This window comes from Hermetia illucens, chromosome 5 (assembly GCF_905115235.1).
Source record: "Hermetia illucens chromosome 5, iHerIll2.2.curated.20191125, whole genome shotgun sequence".
Lineage (NCBI taxonomy): Eukaryota > Metazoa > Arthropoda > Insecta > Diptera > Stratiomyidae > Hermetia > Hermetia illucens.
The window spans coordinates 53,678,157-53,705,357 of record NC_051853.1 but is presented as its reverse complement, the minus strand read 5'-3'; the positions used below and the strand labels follow the sequence as shown (position 1 = coordinate 53,705,357).

The window sequence follows — 27,201 nt, the reverse complement described above, 5'->3', positions numbered from 1 at the left end:
CTAGGCATTATATCCTTCAGTTTCAGTGAGTTGATATTTTGTTGCGGTTTTTCAATTTTAGAACTATGGGTGAAAATACACTGAAGCGAAGTATTTTTGCTCTGAAAGTCAAATGTGAAATTATCCATGAAATTCAAAGTGGAAAACCAAGGTAATGTTTGCCGCGAAGGAAATTTTAAATCTACGCTTGCGATCGGAAGTACGAAACAAAAAAGTTGCTTAAATCGTTGCATGATGATGTGGACAAAATGTTGCTGAACTGGTTTATACAACCGAGACACTGTAATATGACAATAAGTGGAGCAATTCTAAAGGCAAAAGCTGAATACTTCGACCGAAAAGTTAACTTGGAGTTTACATGCAGCGAAGGATGGATTGACAGATGGAAGGCACGTCATAATGTTCGTAGTGGAAAAATTTTTGGTGTATCAGGATCCGTTGACATGAATGTGGTTAATAACTGGATAACCACTATTTGGCCAACAATAAAGCATGAATTCGCTGATGAGAACGTATTCAGTGTGGACGAAACTGGCATTTTCTACAAGTTGACTCCCGATAAAACTCTAAGGTTTGAAGGAGAACAGTGCAAAAGTGGAAAACTAGCAAAAGAAAGAACTACGGTGCTGGTGTGTGCTAATATGTTAGGCACTGGAAAAGGAAAACGGCTAGTAATTGGGAAATCACAAAAGCCCCACTGCTTTAAAAACATTCAAACAAATACCTGTTTATTATTGTGCTAATAGCCGAACATGGATGACATTTGAAATATGCACCAATTATGTGCGCCAATGGGAACGCTTAGCGCTATATAGCTAGTGTACATGCCACTCAATACAAGCTCAAAACTACAATCCATGGATCAGGCAGTTATTCGTTCACTGAAAAGCCACTATGGAGGTGCCTATAGCAGTTACGAGACGTACCTCAAAATATAGTCAAATTGTCTACAATTTGACGGCTACGGCTCCTAGTAATTGTCTACAATTTGACTGAGCAAGAACTTTTTACTGGCTCCTTAAATATTCAACATTAATGTAATTAATTAATTAATATAATCAATGTTAATTGTTTTAAAAAGAAATGTGCAAAGTACATTGGTTTTTTTGGCTCTATTTTGAATACATATTTGGATATAACGAGCTTCGGCTATAACGAACGTGCTTCTGATAAATGCTGGAATATTAGAGTGAGCATCAGCAACAATCTGCTCTTTATTGAATCGCTGTATTGACCATCTTAAGTTTTTCAACTTGCTTTACTAGCGTTTTCCGCAATCGAGATCGTTTCGAAATATAAAGTGAATCCGATCTTCAAAATACCTATTGCTATCAAATCTTTAAGCTTCAATTGATCTAATTTTTAATAGCAAATAAATCCACACAGAGTTCGTAAATTTTTCCGAAATAGGTTATGTAGAATTTATAATTTTCTGCGGGTTTCTTTTCTTCAAAGCAGATTCTGTGTTGACGTTCCGAGCCGATCAACTAATTTTTCATGTTTCTAATTTGTTGTGGCATCTTCCTGTAAAATAGTGTTTTATTTATTTATTTAAATTATACACTATATAAATGGATTCACCTATTTGGGGTACAGCTCTTGAACCATATTTACGCGACTTTGCCAACGGCTCCTAGTAAAATGCTTTGGCTCTGTCCATGACTGCCTGAGAAACTTACACCTGTCCTCCACTGTCTTGCGCCACGCAGTTCAAAAGCAAACCTTTCGGCCGTCTTTCTGGGATAGTGTGTGGTTATGATTGCCTCTGCTAGTCTAAATGTTCTACTATTCAAACAGTGCGGTAATTAAATAATAACCTCTGAACTTCCTCGATGGCAGGGTCATCGCATAAAATGCTCTAGATGGTGATATTTTACGGACGCAGCTACAAAGACTCACAAAAAAATTGCTACAAAACTTTCATTTATTATTACTTATGTTTAAATAAATCAGTATGAATAAATTCAAAATCTTATTCTAGGAGTGAGGAAGCGAAGGAAAATTGGCCTTTGATATATGCAGGAACAATACAGTAGAATTTTAAGTTTTTTTAAAGCCAGAGCTTTTATAAGATCCGGTTTTTTGCCGTTGTCAGAAGATGATCTTTCCGGTAAGATTCGATGTTAAGTGTACCTTATCGCTTCAATTACGCTAGAAAGGACAAGGCTAGAAAACATGATTTGTATTTTGCAGGATGCCAGCAAAATCTGACTGTGGCAATTATTGCTGGCTTTTATTTTAGCATCTTCAACGTAAGTGGCTAGTTCACACTATCCTAGCTATTATAGGCTTAAGATTTATATTATGCAAACAGATTTGAAGAATTGTCCGTACTTTAAATAAGATTTCTCGTAAAATTTTGAGTTAGGTTGCACCGAAGCCGAATGGAAACTGTCCACATTGTTTTGAAGGATATACACTTGCAGCTCTGCTTAGAACAGTTTCTCTTTTTTGTTGAATATTCATACTTTTAATTAGCGCATAATGTTGGTTAATTGATTTGGAATATGCATACTACATATATGTGCTTGAGCCTCACTGAGGGTTGCGCTCGTCAATTTATAATACAACTCTTGCTTTCCCCCAAATAAATTGCAGTAAATCCCCAGTGCCATGGTTTTTGGTTAAGGGTCTTAGTAGCCTCCTTCCGCGAAAATACAGAGCTCCGATGGCAGATTTAGGTTTTAAAAGTGAATTGAATAAATTAATGGAAATAATTCCATTTTGTAACTAGTTTACCTTGAACAGAATTGATACAAACTTAATTTTGAAAAAGAATATCATCGAAATTTCATTCAGTTACTCGCCCATACTAGTGAAAATAGACTGTTATTCGCATCTCAAGGGACTATACATTTTGCATACGATTTATAGGGGGTACGACCTATGAAAAGAACGGGTAATAGAGAATTAATTTTGTTTATAAAAAACAAGAAGAAAAAAAGCACTTAAAGGTCCATTAAGAAAAGTTACTTTCTTTTTTGAATTAAATTGTTACTTCGGATATTATCAATTGCTACGTCGAGAATGTGTAGCGTCTGGAATATGCCATCTTCCGCATCATCTGTTGCCAAGAAAGGGCGTAAGTTATTTAAAGAAGCTTTCGACTGTTTGGAAGATAATGCCTGGACGTTTTCATCCCGCCCCTCGATATTTTTACCTAAAATAGTTCCGTCCGAAAACGTTTTTACAACTACAAGTATGTGCATAGAAAGAGATTTTTATCCACCGCTACAAAAGCGTTTCTGGCTTGTTTCGCTATGAGACACCAGAAGGTCCCATACAACAGCTAAAACGGATGCTTCTCTTTCTATGCACATACTTGAAAGTTCTGGTCCCCCTGTCCTGTTTTTTAAAAACTAAAACTTTAAAGCAGTTTTGACTGGTCGATGGTGTCACTATTTCCCTGATCCTATCAGCTACGTTCAGTGCATTTAAAAGAGGAATTTTGCTCCCGTCCCTCATCTACTGCATTTACCATTCGCAGACTATTTCATTACTGTATATAATTTCAAAGTTCTAAATATATCCGTAGTAGAGGGGCTGAATTCATGGGGAAAGATTTCACGTTCATGAAACACTTGGGTTTTCGGTACTTTTTCTCCTCACTCCGTGCAAACGTCCGCTACTCTACCTTTCTCTAAAGTTGATGTTATGCCTCTTGTTAATTTCTCGACTCACACTTAGATTTGTAATTATTGATTGATATTGACTTTTCTTTCAAATTTTGAAGCCGGTATTAAGAAAACCATTTCAGTAGACTATCTTCTAAACTTAGGTACTCACCAGGTTTCAGCTGTGTCCATTTGCTGCATGACAAAGCTGTCAAGAAGGCGTCTTTTTTCTTCGAAATTGATGTTAACGGGGCTAAAAAGACTACTGCCTTCTGGTAGTCCCCATTCTACTTCGACAATAATATCTATTTTTTTGGCAACAGAGGGAATTTTGTACTCTGGTGTACTCAGCAACTGAGCAACGAATTATAGAATGTCGCAATGTTTGAAGTGCGAATAATAGAGAGAGAGGATTGAAATGAGATTCAGATTCGAAGTAAAACACTTTTTTGCCCTTGAAGAAGTTGCTCTTAAGTAAAAACTTCTTTTCAATGTCTCTTGGTCTATATAAGTTCTTATGTAACACAATTCCGTTGCTTTGTGAGTAATTTCAACGGCCAACGAATCGGGCTGGAGAGCCCATGGAACTGGAATGGATAAAGGAGATACAAAATTACCCGAACAATTAAACTTGATTTTCACCACCAGTTTGGACTCAAATTAAAGCAAAGTTTCCTGTGTATTTCTTTGGTAAACGTCAATAGCACCATTCAATTTGACCTACAGTTTATCAATAATTCAAATCAAAAATTTAGTATATTTTGAAGTTGTGTGACCAGGATATACACGCTATTCAATCTTCAGCGCAAAATCTACCATATCAACATTTGTGGCATCCAAGGAGATCTGCGGCATTCTAGCAATTGGTATTGTTCCAAAACTCGATCAACTTGCTGCTTCTGCTGACAAAATGCTAGGGATTATTCGTCCTACTATCGACAAGACCTTTTATCAGGAAAATATCCCGAGCAAGTCTTTGGGTGCAGATCCTCTCTGAGCGATAATCAATCTGTCGACAATCTCGTTCAAGAATCAGAAACCAAAGCAGAGGAGGATCCTATCCTCGAGATCGTTCACCTTCTACATCCAAAAAATATTACTGACGTTTTGAAGAACATGCCTAGATGTGCCGTACACCTTGCGGCTGGAATGATTCTTCGAGTAAGAACGATTGGATCGGAAATTCCATCGAGTTCGATACGGACTTTTTTGAAGGACGAGGTTGAAGCTTCTGAAATCGATATACACTTTGGAACAACCCGTTCTGTTCCCCGAGAATTTTTCTTCAACGCCGCCTATTCGCTAGACCCGATTTCTTCCTGGGACAAACGCTAGGAGATAATGCGTGTGGTTCAGCCTCTTCCTGCAGCACTACATGACAAAAACTGTTTTTTCATATTCAAAAGTTTTCATAGGACCATCTCACTTTTTCGTGAAAGTGGACCGCTTTTGCAGGCTTTAGGTCAGAACCCTTATCATGTCATCGGTGGGCCCAGCAATGAATATTATATACTCAAGATTAACAGGGCGCAGAAGTTGATGAATTTGAATTATTTACTATTTGCATGCCTTGACCCAATGGCAGTCCATCTATGCTTATTTAGGGGCTCGGTATAAAAAATCATTCCTTGGTCAGTCTGCTTGATGACACGAAATGAAAAAGACTTAATGAATGAGTTCGGCTTGATGCATTCACTTTTCATGTTCTACTTCTTCATAATGAAACAGAAAGAATATTCATGGCTCTAGCCTAATACTGATGTTGATGTATAAATAATTCCAAATTTTAGCCATTTATATCTATATAAATTCGTTGTATCCTTTAGTATACCCGCCAAATCAGAATAAGCAAATTGGTCGTTAACTAGTGAATTCTTTTATGCTCATCAAGCTGGAACAGTCAAAAATGACAAGGAGAGATGGTATCTATGCGAGAATATAACTTTATAGAACTCCTCATTGCACTTCAAATTCCTCAGACGTAACAGACGCATCGCAATATTTAGGGAGCGGTACGACTAGTTAATTATGATCAGTCTAGGCCAAAGGTACCGTTTCTCTGGCGCAAGTCACGCTATTGGGCGCATGCCAAAGGGGGATCGACGAGTGTAAGGAACTGAAGATTCTTATTCCTGCTGCAAGTGGACGCGATGTGCTTGAGCTGCGTGCCTCGTGACAAAAGTGAATTTATAATTGGGGGGAGTCAAAAGCTGGCGCAAATAATAATAATTTTAACACCGCATTACGAAATAACTTGTACCTGGTCGGAAGTCGACCAGATTCAATTTTGGAGAACACTTCGAAAATTCAACCTTTGAATCCTCTTGCGCTCATCAACATTTTACGGATAATCGGGGAACAGTGTGTGGAGTTCAAATCCTCGCTTTTTGTGCTCTTCATCGACTTCGAGAAAGTTTTGGGTAGGGTAAACAGGGAATATATCTGAAATGCTCTACATAAGAAGGGCATACCGGATAAGCTCAAAGCCATCATCAGAGCAATATATAATGCCACGTTTTTTCTCGAAGTTTCGGAGGAATTTAAAGCCCAAAACAGCGATACTGTTCTTTTTTGCAATGCTTAATGTTATTTGGGCTGGAGAACAGCTCGACTATATTGATGATATCTACTCTCTTATCAAGTTATGGATCTTGGTCGAATGGCTAGAATAGAATCGACCTGAAAATAAACAGCAGCGAAGCTGAAGCTCTCAGTTCATTGCAATCTTCTGTTTTGCATTAATTAGCAGAATGGGTACGTCGATCAATTTGTCTAGCTTGGTAGTGTTGTTTCGGCGCATTGACACTGCTAGATCCACCTTCACTGTTTTGTCTAAAATTTGGAAGTGCGGATATTCCAACACTAACATTAAGTTGAAGTTGTTCCGCGGTAGCACATGGAAATGTTGCATGACTAACGTTACTCGAAATCTGCAAGTTTTCATTAACATTTATCTGCATTGTGAATTTAGAACGGAGAACTACATTGGCATATGAGCCAGATATCCGTGGATGTGCTGATTAGAAGGTGGAGATTGTAGTGGATAGGCCACACTTTGACAAAGGGGAATAACTGAATTCCTGAATAAGCCAGGTAATGGAATCTTCTATCACAGGATAGGCGAAGTGAAAGCTGTTGAGCAACTGAAGATACGTCAACAGGAAGAGGGGATAGCGATTAGACTTGAACTGAGGCGAAAGCATCACCCCGAATAAGGCTAGGTAAGAGAAGACCTCTTTGATCGAGTTAGGGTTTTCTCGTCTGGTGATATGGCTCCTGGATATTCCATCAATACTGAATTGGGTTCAAGTTTTGTAATCGACTTTTTGCCCTCCTCATGACGCAGTTGAGCAATAGCATATTCGCCGGTTGTATATTCGAGATGTTCCCTCTCTTTTAACATTCCTTTCGAGCTACTTCTTTTTGCGTCGGTTGTTACGGTGAGATGGTGTTTTGTCAAAGGTGGTGGTTGCGTTGACCGTTTCGGTAAGTTATTGTGGTAATGTCATCCTACCTGCACCTGCTTTAGGTTGGATGAGATCAGGAGAATCTTTCGTTGTGCTATGAGCGACATTCTGAGAGGTGTGATGGGTGTCACTTCAAGTAAAGGACCAGCTAAGAGCTGCAGATCTACCGATCGCTAACAGTAGGCATGGTCATGTTAACCAGGGTAACATTGCGGCTTTCAATGGTAGGGAGGTTAATTGCCTACTGATGTATTTAGCTCTATCTTTACTTTCTTAGTCCATATGGTGAAAAGGGTCGCTGTGAAGTGTGATCGATCAAATTAAAGCCTCTGATAGGTCAAAGATCACAGACATTTCTTGGAGACGAGGACAGGTTGGTTAAGGCGATTGTGAATTTGAGATCCATAGTACGTGTTGATGATTCGCAAGTTGAATAACGATCTCAAGTCGACCCTCTTGGCAACAAGCCATTATAAGGTGAATAGGCGTTGATTTTCTCTTAATGCTGCCTTCTTTCCTGGCTTCAAAATCGAAAAGACCTTTCGTATCTTTCAGATTTCGAGAATAAGCAAAGACGACTTGAAGGGTGGATGTTATGTATGTAGTTAATGGCTGGGGTTCCAATTTTCTTCCCGAAGGCTAAAGCTTTAGAACTTTTAACCTCTTTGATGGCTTGGACAACTTGGCGTAACTTATCATAAAGCGTTTGATCAACTGTTAGCCGGCAAATTTCTTACGTATATTGCTCTTGTGTTTGTCGGGTTTTTGATAATGTAATACGCGCATCACTGGACGTATTGTTACTGGATTTTATAGCAATACTTCCTTTATGTTGGTTAACGTTTGCAACGACTCTAACAGTAAACCAGAACTTACTGATGCAAGATGTAGAATTGTAGCAGTTTAGGTGGGCGCTCTATGCTCGGCTATTTCCTTACAAATATTACAATTAAATCCCACAATTCTTGGATTGTCGGGATATGATTTTTTTGTTTGCCAATCTATGACACAAGTCGTTAGATATGATGCAGGTAGGAAGGCCTCATTAGCATTTATTTCTAAAGCTGCCTAAGACAGGCTTTGTTATAGTTATAGTGCAATGTTAAGCTGCTGGTTGAAAGTTAACCGCCCCATCGAGCCTAATAATGATTCAAAGAGAGCGTGAAAATGGGTTCTCAATAAGCTTCGTTGTTCAATTGTTTAGTGATTAAGATTCCTCTGGCATAGTTACCTGCATTGGAATACTATAACTCACAAGAAGGGTTGAAACCGCCGAACATATGGCGATGTTGGCTATTCGAGAAGGAAGTAATGTTGAGTTTGTCTTCGACTGGGCAGCTTTCGTATTGAATGGTTAGAACTCCCATAATCCCGTCATCAGGTTCAAGTGATCATGGTACTGCATTGTTTGATTGATGATTCAAGCGAGTTCTCTACCTTAGTTAGAAAGTGAGTTTTATTCCGAAGTAAGTGGCAGCTACAATGTAGATGCAATGAATATACGATGCCTGTCCATGATGACGGAAAGTGGCGTGAGATGATGTTGCACCAGAATTCGGCATTGGACGACATTCTTAATCGAAGCTTTTAAAGACATCTTCGAGTTTATGAGAATGGTAGTTAGTAACACAGAGTTGGGCACGTTAGATGATGGTTGCGGGTGACTAAGACTAGGTGACCGCTTAAGGTAGCGATTTGATCTCCTTGAGAGCGCATTTGGATTAGGGATTTAAGTTAGATAGGCAGTGTATCCAAAGACTTGAGTCGACTTCGATTTCGGTGTGTATGAATAAGGGAAGACGTAGAAAGCACATACATATATGGGCTTCTCGTAATGAATTAGGTTTTTGTCAGGTCCTTTCTAAAGTGGAATGGGTCACTTCGCAACGAAGGATCAGTTGCTAGTAGAAACGCTTTCGTAATTATTATTGCAGTTGGTTACTGCGAGCATTTCTTCCTACCATATGTTCGCGGAAAGTGTGGTCAGGATTCACCCTGAAATTCATACATCGCATTTGATAGGAAGTCTTCTTTAGGATTCATTGGGCGACAAGTAATCCAATTGAAAGCTTGAACATTGTGCGGGACAAGTGAAGATCAACACCATACTTAAAATCGAGGAATAAATCATGGGTTGATCGATCTATTGATCAAAGAAAATCTTGAAAATAGGATAATGGTTGAATTTACAATCCTAGTTTATGCAGGAGGAACCAGACGGTGTCCCCTTTCAACCCCGATGAAAATTCATAGTTGTCGCCCTTTCTCCTTAGAAAGTTGTGGAGCCTCAAAGTATGGTTTTTTGATATGATCATGGTGAAGTTTGACTTTTTACTAAAAGCTTCTCCATCTCATGTCATCCTGGTAAATTTTGATTTGGAGAAGGAAGGAAGAAATATGTAGGAGAAAGTGAAGGGCGCCCCCCTTTCTAGGCCCAACAGAAACTAATCGCGGTCGAACTCCTCTTTTAAAGTTACTGTGCTTCAAAAAGGCGCTATTTTCATGGCAATATTATTGTATAAGGCGATTAATGCTGCAATATGCTAGGGCTTTGAAGCAGGGGGCCGCTGATTGCTCCTCTGTTACTTTTTAGGGCGGTGTAAATTTTCAAGAGGGGCAACCGCCACAATTCTTTATTGAGGCTAAAGAAGATAGACCTTCTTCTCGGTCCTATGGACTCTTCTTACTCATCCCCCCTTAATCATGCTGGTTTGAAAATACTCCCTTTACAGTATCACAACTTTTACCAGCTCCGATTTTTAACGGAGTGGAAAAGAGAAGACCTCCCTTTTTCCATATCCTTCCTTCCCCCTCGAGGGTGGAGTACAAAATTAGGCTCTACGATTTTTAATTCCTTCGTTGAAAATCGCGAGAATTTTCTAATGGGGCTACAAAGGAAGGACTTTCGCCTTCCTCTTACTTACTTGCTTTATTCCGGAGATGGTGTTGAAAACTCAATCCTTACCGAAAATAGATTGTAAAATACGATTGAGAGGTTGTTGCACTGTCAAATTAACTCATGTTCGCTCTAATGGAAAAAAAATCATAAAACTTTGACAATTTTAAAAAGCAACTTAGTTATGATTCACCCTGCACACTTTTCGAATTAGAGCAACTATTAAACGCTGCGTTTTATCTGACCTTCGCTTGATACAGTCATATCTAATTGTTAAAATGTATCTTAAAATTTGCACATTTCTGTAAAATCAGATAATGTCTGTCGTTCAATACAAATAGAGCATCGTGCAAAATGTGATCTCACTCTTTTTAGGAGCCGTAACTACATGGTTAAACGTGTACATATGTATATACAATTATATTTCTCAGAGTTTCTGAGAATCGATGATCTAGCGAACACTAAATACGTTCTCCAATTCTCCTATTTTAGATCGGGTGACTGAATATTCGGACGAAGATGAAGAAGGTGAATTCAGTTCCGGGGAAGATAACGACGATGGTACCGATGTTGGTCTCAACAGTTACGATGGAAAACGTAGCTATGCCTCAAAACACGAAATGAGGAAGTACAGGAAGTTGGAACGATCTGAAAATGATGTGGAGGATGTTGGTGCAAATCCCCCGGACAGTGATAGTGAATTTGAGATTAAGGAGAAAGGCTCACGTGCCAAAATCAGCAGAGTAAGTAGATTTCATTTGCAATAATATCAAATTGATATTTATAAACGTGTGAGAAGTGATGATGGAGCTTCGCGAAAAAGTATTGTGAAATTCTTGGATTGGCTAATAGTTACTCAATTGCCCGTGTGAGACTAGTTATAGAAAATCAACCAACTAATTTTCTTTCCTTTTATAGCAACGAAATTTTAAACAAAAAATTGTTGCGCTGCTGAAACGTTTCAAAGTGTCGGAAGAATTGGATGGTGGTGTAAGTCGTGGAGCCGGCGCGTTACGTGGTGAGCGGGATTTAGATGCATTGTTTCAGGAGCTAGAATCTCTATCATGTGGCGAAGGAGATGATTCTGGCCCAGATTTGGACAGTTTGTCTGTGGGATCAACCCCGAAACCCTCATTGCGACCTTTTTTCTCAAATTCCAGAAGCATGTTGCACGATAACATCACGGGTGCGTAATCATTTCCAGAAAAAATAAATAAATTATTCAATGAAAATATCACATCACATATCTAACATGAAAATAATAATAATATGCTTTTACACACATTAACAAAACGAAAGGATTTTAATATTTTTGCTTTTATTATTAACTTCTTTGTATCGTTACTGTTGACATTATCACTATAATAACAAAACCGATTTTCATGAAGATAGAACTCAGATAAATTGTAGAGAACTTGACGTAAGATATCTAAGTTGAAGAGTCAACAATTTATATATATTCATATACATATATTATTTACCAAAAGAGCGAGATTGCATGCATTGCGGCCAATTTTGTTTTTAAAGACGCTGAGTAACATATTTGCGTTTTCTGTTTTTGGAAACTACTAACGTCGAGCGTGAAGCTTATGAATAGTGAGCCCGTTCAACAGAACCATTAAATTTGTAACGTTTTTCTTTGGCAGTGAAATTAGTAGAATCCAAATGATATATATAAATATATTAATTTTTACATAAGCGCTTCTATCAATTATTGTATAAACATTTTGGTTTTTCTTTTTAAGATTGAGAAATTTTGTGAAAGTTTTGTGCATGGCTTGAAAATTTCTTTTTCAGGAAAGGAAAGACGACGTGCATCTGATAAGGGTGAAATGACAGATAAGAAAACCATTACCGCTACCACGCCAGGTCTGTTATTATTTGCAAGCCTCGCACCTGCCTTCCTTTGTCTCTCTGTCTCCCTCTCTTATTAGTTCTTTTCTTTACAATCCATTCTATTATTTCTATTCTTACTAAATTTCGATAGCGATAATTTACTCCCCTAACCTCCACTATATTTAAGGATATCCGTTTAATAACGTATAGGCACAGACAATTGTTTTCCGAAATGAACCCGGATTTATAGGTGTTGTTTTTGGTGAAAGATCGATGTTCACAGTCTAGATGTTTTTAATTTTACGCTTGTTATGCTTTTTTGCTTTGACTTCCTAACTTTATTCGGAAGCGGTTCTAAAATTAAAGGTGAAGGGATATAGAAACCTCTTTTTATTGCTCATTAATTATCGTTTTTTGGAGTGATCCACTTACAAATTCCTAACTGTGCTTGCGAAGTAGAATTTAGGACTACCGATGCAAACTTTTCGGAATAAATAATTCTAACTGTACTTATTTGCATTATATTTGTTAGTATTGCAAATATATGTCAAAAGTGGTCGGTGGCTTTGTAGAATCCGATTGTACCCATAGATAGAAATTGTATCAGTTTTCCTTCAATTAGAAATTCTATTGAATCTATCCTTGCGGGTGCTTATTCCGAAATTAGTCTGCCACTCGGTTTGACAGATGGAGTTTTTTTTTCTCTCAAGGAGAAAGCTAATTGACAAATCGGAATGCTCAATGTTGAAAACTCTCCGTTCGAATCGAGACTTTCTATCTTTTTCATCTGTTGTGTGACATCCAATTTTGGTTCAATGTATTACATAAAAAAAGTAAATCGGCATTCGAACATACGACCCAAAGACGGTACATTTGCTTCAAATTTAGTTTTATTTTTTACATAATCTCGTTGTAAGTCTACAGGACGTCCCGTTCATGATGGTGGACAGCATCACTCGTTTGAGGAAAATTATTCCATGGAATTGTCACAGAGTTTCAGCGTTTCTCGTAAATTGTGTCAAAAAGCTTGACCTGTCCAACAAAATTACAATTTTCCACTGCCCCAATCATTTAATCCCATACCATTTTCAGAAACTACATAAAATTTCATATCAACGGACATTCTTCCAATTGCAAAGGTAATTGTCACTCCGAAGATATAATTGTTCAAACTGTAAAGAAGCTTTAAAATTGATTTTTCATCTAAATGTCAAAGCACAATATTGTAACGGTACTTCAAACGTAGAAGCCTGCAAAGTTGAGGAAAGCTGCCGCTAGTTTTCGAATGGCATGTAAAAATGATGGGCTTAAGAGCCGGCTTTACGAGATCGAAAATTCGATTTTTTTTGTGCCAATCGATTCTTGATATATTTGAGAATATACACGCGAAGTTATAGAGAATAACACTCAATGTTTGCGTAGATACAAAAGAATCAATTCAATTTTCAGATCCAACAATTTCGTGGGGCTCAAAATTGCTGAAAATCCTTCATTAAACAGTCCTCCAGCCATATAAGCGGCGATTCCATTTATTTTTCTACCAGATGCTGATGTCTTTGAGTCATGCGTCATAGTGTCGAGTTGAACGACTCGTTTGAATTTTGCGTGTGACTACCTAAGCACCTCGTTGAAGGTTCACCATTGGGGAGGTCTACATACATTGAACGGATGTGTTTCTCAAATCCTTCATCGACCAATCGAGCAGGATGCTTGATAGGTTTCAACGCATTAGAGGACTCGGCTTGACGTCATATTTCTCCTAATTGCTAAGTCATAATAGGCAAAACTGACTATTGACGCTAGAAACTCCCAAAGTGGAGATTCCTACGGATAGGTATTATAAGCGGCATTATTTCAATAGGCAGTATTATGGCACAACACGATCCTAGCACGAACTTTACCTACTATGTTAAAGGTCTGTTGCCCTTTCAAAAAATTCGGACTAGACACTCAAAAGGAGGCGGGCGTGCTGTAGTCTAGCCATTTGGTCGCACCGTAACTACCTGACACTTGTCTCGAATTTTCGATCTCGTAAAGCAAGCTCCCTTAACATGATGGGAAACTTTTTCTCAACTTTGCAGGCTTGTAAGTTAAAGTGCCGTTACAATATTGCACTTTGAAATTTAGATGAAAAATCGATTTTGAAACTTCTTTAAAGTTGTTCAACAGTTATTTCTTCGGACTGACAGTGATCTTTGCAATCGGAAATGGTATCAAATCTCGGGTTAAACGATTGAAGTTGTAGAAAATTTTGATTTTGTTGGGCAGGTTACGCTTTTTGGCACTATTTACGAAAAACTTTATAACTCTGTAACGGTCTATTTTCATAGACTGGCCATTCCATGGAACATTTTTTCTCAAACCAGTGGTGCTGTCCACTAATAAAATTTCTACCATCGTGTGCGGGACACACTATTTATATTTTTCCCAACGATGCTTCCATTCCTTCGTCGTCCAAACAGTATTTGGTGTCTTTTTTTTACAAAATTGGTATTTATGAAAACTATAACGCCAGGTTTTAACTGAATAAAAAGGGTAAAAAGTCATTTGGGGCTAGAGTGAAGATCTGGTGAAGAAGGAGTGTTGATAAGTAATTCAAATCATATTTCGTAGATTTATGGGAACCGGTGATGTATAAGACGGTGCGTTGGTTTGGTGCGGCATTGCTTTTTTTTCAAATGTAGCTGTTTTCTCGCAATTTCAAGCGATGATGCATAATGTGCCATTTACCTATCCCTTGGTGGGGTATAGCGCGTCAAACACACCTACGCGCCACTGTTCGCGGAAACCTGAAATGCACTTCAGCTCCTCCACGATCTCCTCCTAATATCCCTGCATTTCTTCTCTTTTACTGTGCATCAAGTGCCCTTAGGACGACCCATCATCTTGGGAGAGTGGATTTCACCGCGTGCCGCAATCCACAATGCAATTGTCGCCCCTCTTTAATGTGTGATCTATCCACTGCTATTCTTCTCTTCCGATGATAAAACGCAGACAGGTGTTCACGAAGGCTTAGAGCTTTTGAGTAATAGTGGGGTTCACGTTCCATGTGCTACTCATATATTGCAGGACAAAAAGAACACTAAAAGAGAATCGTTTCAACTTGATCTTGGAGTTGAGATAACAGCATTTGAGGATTTTAGCCAAAGCATATCTAGCGCCACCGTCGGCAGAAACTACGCTTCCTAGATATACAAATTGATCGATACCTTCGATGCTCTGCCTATTAATGTAGATAGGGAGAGTACGATGGCCGCTCAGACTGACAACCTTGATTGGTGTTTATCTTCAGTCCAACTCTACTTGCCTGTCTTTTCAAATCCACAGCCATTTGCCCTGAGCGTAGTCGAGGTGTTTTGGGAAAGGTGTCGTAATCCATTGAACTCTTGTACGTCAGTAACATCATCGATAAGAGGAGGAAGTAATATCGGTGACAAGATGCAAACCTGTCGCACTCAGCTTCGGAATTCAAGTTCCTCTGAGATTTTACCTCGATACAGCACGTGCCTTTTTGCGCCATCATCTGTTGCTCTTATAATAGCTATTAGTTTTTCGAAATGTCCCTATTGCGTAGAACACGCCAAATAAACTCCCTATATACTCTGTCGAAAGCTTTCCCGAAATCGATGAAGAGCAGGTGAATATATAAATTCCGCCCACTATTCCAAAATGATGTGGGTGGTAATGTGGTGAATGTAGGAGGAACCGGAGTGGAAACCGAAGCCCTGTCGATCAAGCTTCCGGGATGTTCTTTGTTGCGTTCCGGGAATATTTTTGCTATTATCTTTGTAACGGCAGGAGCACGCAGAATGAGGGACGGGACCGACAAAAGTTAATAATAGCACATACTATTCTTTATAAATTTACCCGAAAACACCCCGTGAGTTCATTCAAGAAGTACAAAATTTGTCATCAGTATAAGTGATAATGTGTGTCCGAATAGCTCAGTGGTTAGAGCACTGGGTTGTCATACGGAAGGCCGCGGTTCAAATCTCACTGCTGGCAGTGGGATCTGTATCGTGACTTGACGTCGGATACCAGTTAACTCAGCTGTGAATGAGTACCTGAGTCAATGCCTCCGCTTATTTACCCTATGATTCTTTGTATCCTCCACCGATGCAAGAACTTAGGGATCTGGTGGCGTATGCAGAATCAAGTGGTCTCGAACTCTTAATAGGTTGCGATGCGAATGCTCAACACATTTGTTGGGGCAGTAGCAAATGCAATCCAAGAGGAGAGAAGCTATTTGATTTCATCACTTCAGCTGGTCTTATGACTGCAAACGTAGGGTGCGCCCCTACGTTCGTGGGACCGAGAAGAAGCGAAGTAATTGACCTAACAATCTGTATCCCAAAATTGTTAGAGTTGATTACACACTGGCGAGTGCTAGACGAGGTCTCACTGTCAGATCACCGATATCTAGAATTCAATCTGACTATTGCGGGCGAACAGTCTGCAGTACAAAAACGGAACCCTAGGAAAACGGATTGGGCAAAGTTTAATGAACTTCTTGGCAATAAAGTACAGTTCCCTAGGCGACTAAGGACTCCTTTGGTGCTGGAAGATAAATTGAAAACTCTGAACTGCACACTTTTAGAGTGCTATGAAGAGGCTTGTCCTATTTCCCGAGGCCAAAGCGGTAAAATGGTTCCTTGGTGGAACCTAGAACTGCAAAAACTCAGGAAATCAACCAGGCGACTTCTAAATCGTGCTTGCAAAAGTAACAAGAACGAAGACTGGTTAAATTTCAGGAACTCAAAACGTGAATATAAGAGGCTCGTGAGGTGCTCGAAACGAGATTCCTTTAGAGCGTACTGTGAGGAACTGGAAGGCGAAAGGGAGACGTCAAGGCTGTGCAGAGTCCTCAAAAGGCATGAGTCGGCCAAGTTGGATTCTCTTAGAAAACCCGACGGTACTTTCACGAGCTCCAGACTGGATTCAGTACAGACCCTCCTGGAAGTACAACACCCGGGAGAACGGTTCTTGCAACCCCTTCAATACGCAAGTGTTGCAAGAGGAACTGGAACACTGCGAAAGCGGTTGTTACCCATGAAAAGGTGAGAGCTGCCATACTGTCCTTTGAACATTTCAAAGCACCTGGCATGGATGGCATCTACCCGGCAATGCTAAAGGAGGGTATGGAGCATTTAGAGCGACCTCTAAGAAATATTTTTTGAGGAGGTCTTGTTCTGGGCTACGTGCCTTCTTCTTGGCAACAGGTTAAGGTAGTTTTCATACCGAAACCTGGGAAATATGACTATTCTAATCCAAAGAACTTCAGACAGATCAGCTTGACTTCATTCTTGCTGAAAGGTTTGGAGAGACTGGTGGAGCGTCACATTCGTGGAAAAGCACTTAGATCACACCCACTTAGTGAAAACCAACATGCGTACCAACGTGGAAAGTCCTGTGAGTCTGCTCTTCATTCTTTGGTCACAAAGATAGAGGATGCAACTTTGAATGGTGAGTACGTGATGGGGGTGTTCGTGGACATTGAAGGGGCTTTTGACTGCGCGCCTTTTCAAAAACTTTGTGATGCCGCCAGAGCGCATGGTGTTGATGATGCTTTAATTAAGTGGATCCATGCTATGCTAACGCAAAGATTGCTGTGCGCTGAGGTAGGGATCGATCGCTACCTGACTACGGAGGCGACGAAGGGCTGCCCCCAAGGAGGTGTGCTTTCGCCGCTTCTGTGGTGTATGCTGATCGACTCACTGTTATGCGAACTGCAAAATTTGCCAATACACGCTCAAGCTTATGCTGATGACGTGGCTGTACTTGCTGTTGATCGGGATCTTGGAACGGTGTGTAGGAATATACAGCGTGCCGTTGATTTGATAGACAGCTGGTGCCTTAGACATGGTTTGTCAGTTAATCCAAATAAAACCACAATGGTTTTATTCACAAAAAGGAGAAAACTGGATGGACTTTGCCTCCCTGAGATGAGGGGTACTACCCTTCAACTCTCCGAAGAAGTGAAATATCTGGGGGTCACTCTAGATAAAAAACTTCTTTGGAACAAACATGTAGAGATAAAGATGAAACGAGCTCTCACAGCTTATGGACTGTGCAGACGGACCTTTGCCTCGACATGGGGACTCAGGCCTCATGTGGTAATGTGGATATACGTTGCCATCATTAGGCCGATGTTCGTATATGCATCCGTAGTGTGGTGGGTTAAGGTGAGACAAAAAGGTTTTCACCGTAAACTAGACGCACTGCAAAGAACTGTTTGTCTGGGTATCACTGGTGCCATGAGCACGACATCCGGCGCAGCTCTGAATGCACTACTCAATTTGCAGCCCCTGGATATATTTATTCAAAGCACTGCAATGAGAGCAGCTCATAGGCTAATTCGATTAGATCTATGGGAAAACAACGGATGTGGGGGGGGGGGGGGCACAGAGCATTGGAAGAGTTACTGGGAGGACTGAATCCAGTTCTTACAATGCCTTCCGATTCTCGTGTCCCCATACATCTATTTGGTAGAAGATATGTAGTTACCCTGAAGCGTAGAGAGGACTGGGAAGACCCAGAGGAATGCGTGGTGGGATATACGGAAGTCTTCTACACCGATGGCTCAAAAACAGAAGAGGGAAATGGAGCCGGAGTCTACCTCTCGAATAAAAACGAGAAGTGGGCTTTTCCTTTGGGACAATATGCAACGGTTTTTCAAGCCGAAGTTTATGCGATCCTAAGGGTGGCAAACTGGGTGATTGACGAGCGGTTGAAGGGCAGGCGCATCGCAATCTGCAGTGACAGTCAAGCTGCACTGAGGGCATTGAGCAGTCCTTTGATCACTTCGAAAATCGTCCAGGAATGCAGAAACCGTTTGAACTCTATGTCTAGATTCAATACGGTGGAACTACTCTGGGTACCTGGTCACTGTGGCATAGAGAGAAATGAAATCTCGGACGCTTTAGCGAAAAAGGGGTCAATCTCCCCTATGCCGGGACCGGAGCCAGCAATTGGGGTATCAGTGGCATTGGCTAAATCTGTTTTCAAAAACTGGGAACAAGTTTCCCATAATGACAGGTGGCAGAGCCTAAATGCTGCTCGACACACCAAACTTTTCCTGCCAGAACCCAACATACGTACCGCAGAGTTTATCCTGTCGAAAAGCAGAAGGACTTGCAGGTGTATTGTGGGCATTCTGACAGGCCATAATTCACTAGCTGGGCATATGTTCAGAATAGGAATTACCCAAGATGATACGTGTCCCTCTTGTAATGCGGAAGCGGAATCCACGGAGCATTTCCTATGTGAATGCCCCGCCTATGGACGCATCAGGCATCAGATCTTTGGTGCCGATGTTCTCCAATTGCGACGGGTAGCATCACATCCACTAACGGAAATCCTGCGATACGTGAACGAAACCGGAATATTCCGTTAGACGGGGGAGGCGAGTACAATGGGCCAACACGGCCTGAGTGCTTAGAGGCTGTAGCTTCTCCCCCACCATACACACACACACACACACACCTGAGTCAAATCAGGGTAATAATCTCGGGGAGCGCAATGCTGACCACATTGCCTCCTACAGTGTACTGTGGTGTACCGTTACGGTCTTGAATGAAGTGCTCTAACACACTTCAAGGCCCTGATCCAATATGGATTGCTGCGCCAACGATTATTATTATTATTATAAGTGATAATATTAGGCATAGTTCGGAAAGCGAGTTTGAAGCCAATTCAATTACTATTAACAAAACTATAGAAGGTCAAGATTTTGAATTTTAAGCGAAGTTATAAGACGTGTATGACGTCATCATCATATAAAGTGGATTGACATGAACCGCGAAATTTGAGCTTGGAGACAATAAGGAATATTTTGAATCTTAACTGTTTATGAGTGGGAGATTCATATGTCTTCTGTTCATTCCTTTGTGGAGCTTAGACGGACCTCTTGCCTCGTATTGCAATTTTTTCCACTTTATATAACACAAACATCCATAACGAACGGAGATTCGAACTCAGGGCAACGACATCGACAACGACCATCGTAGCATCCAGTCTGAATAGAAAAATGTAAAATTTCTGATAAATATTTGTCACAGAAGTAAGGATAATGAAGATTTTCATATTCCCGATCCAATTCAATTTTGAAGTGGTTGATTACTTTGAAGTATTTGCACATAAAGGGCGCTGAACCCGCTAAAGCTATATCTTAAACACTGAGTTATGTTCATTTCTTTTTGTTTTGAAAACTTCGAAGCGGCGTTAAAGTCGTCAGCATATTCTGATTATATGTTTGTCATTGCTAAATTACACAACCATCATTGATTGTTGGTCGCACGAAGTAAGGCTAAACGGATGACTGTTTACGCCAGGAGACTTACCTTTAAATTTGTAAACTTAGAAGAATAAATCTGGGAAATAATTCTTCAATGCATGAAAATCGGGGACTCAGACGGCCGAATTAGATGTTTCCTGCCATAAAATAACATATTTTGAGTCATTTGCCATCTCCAGTGAGCAGAACTAATTATATTTATTGGAGACAAGAAACCAAACATTCACTTGTGTGGCTGAGTTGAATATCCCTTTTGCACTGTATGAGACAGTTTTTGTAATTCCAGCAAACTACAATCTGCACTTACGTCCTGACCGAAGGTCGGTTGTATGATGGTACGGTATATAAATGAATGTGCTGAATGTAATTCTTACACGATTACACACATAATCAGACTTAAAGGATTCACAGAATTCACAGAAATTGTGTGCTAGCAGAGCACTTCTTTATATAAATATAAGTATGTAGTATGGTTGCTCTAAAAGCTCGAATTGTGTATGCATCTGTTTGCAGTTGCTGAATTCCAAAACTTGTCTACATCCTGTGAATATTGTATCCAATTGTATGAATAGAAAATTGTATAGATAGGAAGAAATGAGTGTCAAGTATTTCTCGATATTTGTTCACACTCTATAGTTGTAAATTTGTAAATCTGTCGTCAACTGTAACATGTACTGCCCACCCACCTACAAAAGAAATACTCTCAATGCATGCTGTTCTAACACTCTTTTTCTGTTGCACTAAATACTTAAAGTTTTACATAACAAACACCTCCTCAATGCTTGCTTACAATCAATGAAAGAACAACATAATACTGATGCACTATTTGCTTGTAAATTCCAAAGTTTTTAATTCCAACGACATTTCATAATCCTATTTTCCGCAGATCGTAGTGGTCCTGAATGGAGAAATGATAGTTCTGGAAATGAAGGCAATGCCGGCAATACAGATCCAGAAGCTCAGAATTCAGATCCACAAAATACTGGTAGCCCACCACGTGAAAAAGATATAAGCAATAATACGGCATCCGTTACATCCACCGAGAAGCGAAGTCGATTATTTCGAACGTCAAGCAGTACACCCAACACGAAAAAGAAGCAATCCTTGAGCTTGTCATCGGAACCCAAGTCAGTATTAGAGACATGTTTGTCTCCAACTAATGTGGAGCCGCGAAAATCTTTACTGGAGCAATTGACACGAGTATTTTCAATGGAGGAGCAAATTCTTCCTGATGTTGTGACAATAATTAGTCCGCCGGAAGCGTATAGTAGCAGCATACTATCACGAATAAATACTATTTTGGGAACGTCATTTCGGCCGGCATTCCAACCACAAAATACGGCTGAAGTGAAGGCTGTTCTTCAAGCTCTCATGAATAAAATCCAGAAATAGTAGGTTCCATTTTTGTTAAGTATTTGATTTTTGATTTTCAAAAAAAAAACATTTAGAAAACTATGGATTTGCTCATTTGTTTATTCTCAACATTTTAGCTGCAATTCAACTGCGAAACCACCAGCTACCATCAAAGTCTTGTTATTAGGAGGTGATTGGCTACAAGGATCAGTTTTGCGACATTATGTTGATTTACTGGGAGTTCGACCACCGGATTGGGTGAATCACTTACGTTTCTATATGGTTCCAATTGGAACAAGTTCAATATCGCGATATTTGAGTGCTGTGGATCAATCATATTGTGCCATGTTCGGAACGGAAAGTTGGCAACAATTGTGTGATCGTGCTTCCTCGTCGGATAGCACTTCAGCAAAGGCTGATATTTTGGAATTGACAAATCGAATACAACGATATCTCCATACGGCTGGCCCCTGTACACAGATTCCAATTGCTGAAGCTATGGTTAATTACAAAGATGAAGATTCTTGTCAAATATTTGTTCCATTTGTTAGTGTAAGTATCGTCGCTTCGGTTTAATTAAATAAATTTAGGATAATCTAGTAGAATTCTCTATCTACAGGACGTAAGGATTGGTTTTCTTGATGGACCACAATTATCACTTGATCTCGAAGAAAGTTCTGCATCAGCGTTGTTACAACAAACCAACTCCGCTAGCAACATACTCTCCAGTTCGCCACCAGCAAGCGGACGAACATCGCCGCCGCTTCCATTGACTCCGTCGCAGCAGCAGCAACAACAACAACAGCTCCCACAACAGCAATCGAGTCAACAAGCTCAAGAATCCGTGGAACTGCAAATTGACTATTGGCCAGTAACACGTATTGGCGATACCAAAGACAAATTGCTGATGAAAGGCAGTGATCAGGGCAAGAATAGTATTAAAAGCACGTTCAGGAATTTACAAGTTTGGCGAATTCCGCACAGTTTACAATTGGGCGAAATCCCGAATGGTCTGACAGTATGTTTTGCAACTAAAGAGAAGAAGCAGAAAAGTATGTTATCAAGTCTAAATGCTTGGAAATGGTTGATGATAATGTTTTGTTATAGTTATGAGACTTGGTAAAAAGAAGGAGAAAGACAAGGAACAAGAGAAGGAGCAATGCGTTGAAGGCGTGGCAAGACTGATTTGTTCTCCGAAACAATCTCATCCAGTGCCATTAAGAGGTAAGTAAATATTACTTTTTTTATGAAAAATTTAATGAGAATCAAATACAAATGTAATGAAGTGACAGAGCTTGAAAATTTTAAGGTTCAATTTTGGAAAAAAAAAATTTCAGTCAAGTTTAATTGATTTCTGGGGAAAATGAAATATTGGGCATTTTGTAAATTATATTTTATATGAATGGACAAGGATTTTCTTTCATTTATAATTTCCAGTATAAAATAGGTTTCACCATAAATACAAGGAAAATATAGCTATATCAGCTCGAATAATTAAACCGTGAAAAATTATTTCCCACAATTTTAAGTACTGTAACACTTTGTTCCATTTGGAGATCGTTTCTTTACTTTGTTAAAATTTGAAGCTATAGTTAATACCAACCTCAAGATAAATATTCGTTCATTCTTCAAAATTTTTATGTGCACAAATTCGGGATCATGTCCTTCAGGCGTAATGATGTCGACTGCTTCTATCTGTCGACAAGTCACTCAAAGATAATTCCCGCAAACTTGCATCCAGCGTCAATTGCTTTGGAGGCGCAACATACTCTTAGGATCCATTTTGTAACCGTTACATATGCTACCGAAAACCGACGCTGCGTAGAGTAAAATGTAGCTTAGCATCTCCGAACTAAAAGCAACGTATTTGGAGATATTTGGTAGCTGGCTTGGAGTTGTTTTCTTGCATTTTGTTGAGTATCACTTCGGTTTTTTCTCCGTGAGCCTCAGACCAGTATTGTCCAACTATATCTCTTTAACACAAATTGCTTGAATATAATTCCACACTTTTAATATCTTTTACAACCACAATTGATACTAGGTTGTCCGCTTTCCATAAAAAAGACGATAACTTTTACATTTTTCGCAACAAGAAGGTTGAGTACATTATACTGCAATAGGGAATTCAGTGCAAAGATACCTGTGCAGATAACACCCAGATACTATTTAATAATGTCCACGATATAATTTGTAGTGCCAACTCCTTACTAAGTCCTTATTGATCTTAACGGAGAAACAGAATACCGTTTTCTACATTATTTTTCACCATAGTGTCTAGAAGGCATGTGGATCTTTCATTTTATAATTGTTGGTCACGAAAGCCAAATTCTATAATAGCTTTTCTATAGTGTAAGGAAAAGATTCTGTGATATGCGGTTCCGAACAACTTGGCAACTAAGTAAGTTTTAAATCGGACTATCAAATCAGCGCGAATGGAGAAAGAAAGTGTGAACCAAATCGAGCTCGAATTGGTGATCACGTATTGAGTACGTGTATTAGTCACTCCCTCAAAGAAACTGAGCGAACGTTGGTCAGTTCACTATCCTATCGTATTCTTTCGGAAAGTTTGCTAAACATTCCGTTATGCTTCTTGTTAGATCTCCATAGAAGTTACACATCGCTTCCGGAAGTCAGTGTATTTTCTCAATTTTCTGTATGTATGTCTTCTGGTTTGTGACCATGCCAGTAGTTCAATGACCTCATTGGGTGTGATTGTATTTTTTACGCATGCCGTTGAATAACTCGGAAGAGCGTACGAGTTATACATATATTCGTATCATTCTTCGCTTTACTTCGCCGATATAAAATCAATGTTGGGTTTTGACTGCTCCAAGCATTGTATATGGTCTGGATTTATTAATTATGTGGTTCAGTTCATATGTTACTGATCGCCGAGATGAAATCGTCGTCGAGGTCTGTCTTGACCAATATGCCTGGCGTGCGACAAATTTACTTTATTACTTCTGACGATCAAATCGAGGTTGATGCCCTTGTTTGCTTTCTTTTTTCTTGCTTTTTTATTCTTGACCAAAAATTCGTTCATAATCTATAATCATTTCGTATCGACTTCGGCTCGATTTCATAGACTTGCGTTTGGGGTCCCAATTTGCTTTATATCGAGTATTTAACCTCTCTTTTTGGAACATTATGTTTTTTTCGTTCATTGGGCACATATTATTTGTCATGAGGCTCTTTTTCTTTCCCTCCAATCGTGCTGTAAAGTGCAGATAGTCTGACACACTAGGTCTGTAGAGTGACTCAATTAAAAAATCGTTAAGCGCAGAATGTAAAATGTAGAAAAAAAACCTTCCTGACATGGATTCATTGTCTATCATAGTAGAATTTCACAGATTTAAGTCATGCGACCATAATATATTTTCATTATTTTTCGAAGTTTTGAATCAATTCCAATTTCGGGTTTGCCAGAAAACACCTCTTGAGCCCGAACTCTATGCAAAATTAACCTATTGGTGGGCTAGTAATTTCGAAAAAAGTATGCTCTCCTGGCGACAATTCTTGCTTCTCGACAAAAGAGTATATATCCTTGCAGAGATGTCTAAAGTCATGTAGTCATCAAGTGATTAGTCACCTAGGCGCTCATCGAAAATAAAGTTGATTTGGGATAGCTTTAACGTAGCTATTATTACAAACATATCATTTCACATATGAAGCGTTCAGTTTCCAGTTTCTTATTTTCACGGGACGATCATTTTCTACATTTCTTCAGCTATACAGTAGTTTGCTTGATTTGCATCCCTTGTTCTCCTCGGCAATAGTGGGCCTTAAAATCGAGAAGCTTCTCAACAATGAAAGGGTTCCTTATAACATATTCTGTGGAAATGTTAATTGTCGTATCTGTTTGTGTCGTCCAGTGCTTTCATTGCGGCATGTAATAGTGTCATATTTGGGACCCAGATTATCTATCACATGGCACTACGATCGCGGCATGTTGAGAGCCAGTTGCTTACTACTGAAAGGATTGTTTTAAGGGGTTTGTCGTTTCTGGAATGAGAGAACATGTTCAAGTTCAGGGAAGCATTAAAATTTGAATTGTATCTATAGATTCTACGCTAGACTACGCTATCTAATTGGGGTTTAATTTTGAATTTATATCATGACATTCCACGGCAGGGAAAAATAAGGTAATTTCCTTCACCTGGAAAAGGCATCATGGCTCATGAACAGATTTGTAAATCGCAATGTAGATCGAGCGATTTATGCGATGTGAAGCGTGTACTCTTGTCTGTTATGTCGCGTAGTCATTTAGGTCTATCTATCAAAGATGTACGTACATCGGAATATGCACAATCTGACTCTCCGTCTTTTTTTAGTTTTCTGGTTTGAATAGGATCCAGCATTTCTCTCGTTCGTATGCTCGGTCCGGGCGCAGTTATGGCTTAGTTCACCATTAGCTGAGAACTCCGATTGGTGATATTTAAATCTCTCAGTTTTGTAGGGTTCACTGCCAGTCTATACTCCAAAATTTGAACTTTTGATTTCGGAAGAGCTATTTAATTCAGTGGACGAGTCTCTCTTGTACTATATATTGTTGCAATGCCTACCAGATGAGTTTGTGTGCCATGCGATTAAACGCTTTATCAAAATTGACGAAGGCAACGTGGAGAGGGTTGTGCTTCTCATTATAGTTCTCCATAAAGAATCACCTAGCGCGTATTGCGTTGGTATCACAAACCTCTATGGTATGATAATTGGAACGGTTGTTTTTTCTTGCTAATCAGATCGTAGAAAGAATGACTAAGGGTTTCATTCAGAGCAGAGGCAACTCATCAGACGCTGCCTAACCTAACCTGAACGAAACGGTTAGTTTTTCTATTTTTTGAATACTTAAGTGTTACGCCCAAAACGAGGGGTGCGTGGACCAAACAGTGAGAGTAAGTTATTTCTCATCTGGCCCGGTCTAACATCAAGTAGATGGGCACATAGGATCCCACATATCCCAAACAAAAAATCAGATAGTGTTCTGCACTTTCAATAACGCGATTGAAGAACTTACCGAAGCGAAATGTTGCTAGATTTTGTTTATGTCTCTGGTTTTATTCACTTGATTGTCTTTTCAAATATCGCTAGTGTTTGCGGAAGTTGTGGATGCGAAAATTTTTTTCGTTTATGTCTGTCGGAGTATTCCCGCTCTATATCTTGTTCTTGACTAACCAAAAGGTTCACAAAGAAACATTTGATTGGGTCATTATATTAATCAATATTAATTACTCCAGACAGACATATGTGTGCATGTAGGTATATATACGTGCTAATGAAGTTTGCGGGTAGTGTCTAATCCAGATAGATATATTAGTATATTAAACCAGCGGTATTCAATATATGTACTATATGTGCACATACGTATACTTTTGTGCATGAAGTAAATCGAAAATATAAATACAATCAATTTATATGGAAATGAATAAGGGGAGGAGGCAATTGGACTGAATTAGTTTGTAGAGCAATCCCTTTTTCCAAACTGAATGAAATGCCTTTTCGAGGTCTAAGGCGCAGGCTACGGTGCAATGTTTTCCAGTTGATTGAGGATATGGTCTTGCAGGCACAGGATTGCCTGCTCGATGGATCTGAGGTTTTCGAAGCCGAATTGATTAAGTGGAATAACAGTGGAGTAGTGTCTATTGAGGTGACTTAGTAGGATACGTTCGAAGATTTTTCCAATATTGGAAAGAAGAGAGATAGGCCTCATATCTTTGAGATCGCCCGAACACCCTTTCTTAGGGA

General features: G+C 39.5%; 1 protein-coding gene and 1 long non-coding RNA gene across 4 annotated transcripts in view; one reads left to right on the top strand and one right to left on the bottom strand.

Moving 5' to 3' along the window:
- The window catches only part of LOC119658364 (phosphofurin acidic cluster sorting protein 2), a 160,397-nt gene that overhangs the window by 128,274 nt on the left and 4,922 nt on the right, over nt 1-27,201 (top strand). Inside the window, exons 4-10 of one of the 2 annotated variants that reach the window (XM_038065725.1) lie at nt 10,470-10,720; nt 10,896-11,163; nt 11,775-11,846; nt 20,993-21,497; nt 21,597-22,011; nt 22,079-22,511; nt 22,567-22,683. In XM_038065725.1, the coding sequence (XP_037921653.1) occupies nt 10,470-10,720; nt 10,896-11,163; nt 11,775-11,846; nt 20,993-21,497; nt 21,597-22,011; nt 22,079-22,511; nt 22,567-22,683 (2,061 nt within the window). The remainder of the gene's footprint in view (nt 1-10,469; nt 10,721-10,895; nt 11,164-11,774; nt 11,847-20,992; nt 21,498-21,596; nt 22,012-22,078; nt 22,512-22,566; nt 22,684-27,201) is intronic. The other variant, XM_038065726.1, reaches the window with a different exon arrangement.
- Nucleotides 1,098-10,211, bottom strand: LOC119658365. 2 transcript variants are annotated; one of them, XR_005250218.1, is made up of 3 exons: nt 10,006-10,211; nt 1,582-1,909; nt 1,098-1,524 (listed from the first exon to the last, which is right to left on the bottom strand). It is a non-coding gene; the product is annotated as an uncharacterized LOC119658365 (long non-coding RNA). The 2 variants fall into 2 exon arrangements; XR_005250219.1 differs by lacking the exon at nt 10,006-10,211 and adding an exon at nt 3,787-3,918 and having other exon boundaries at nt 1,582-1,885.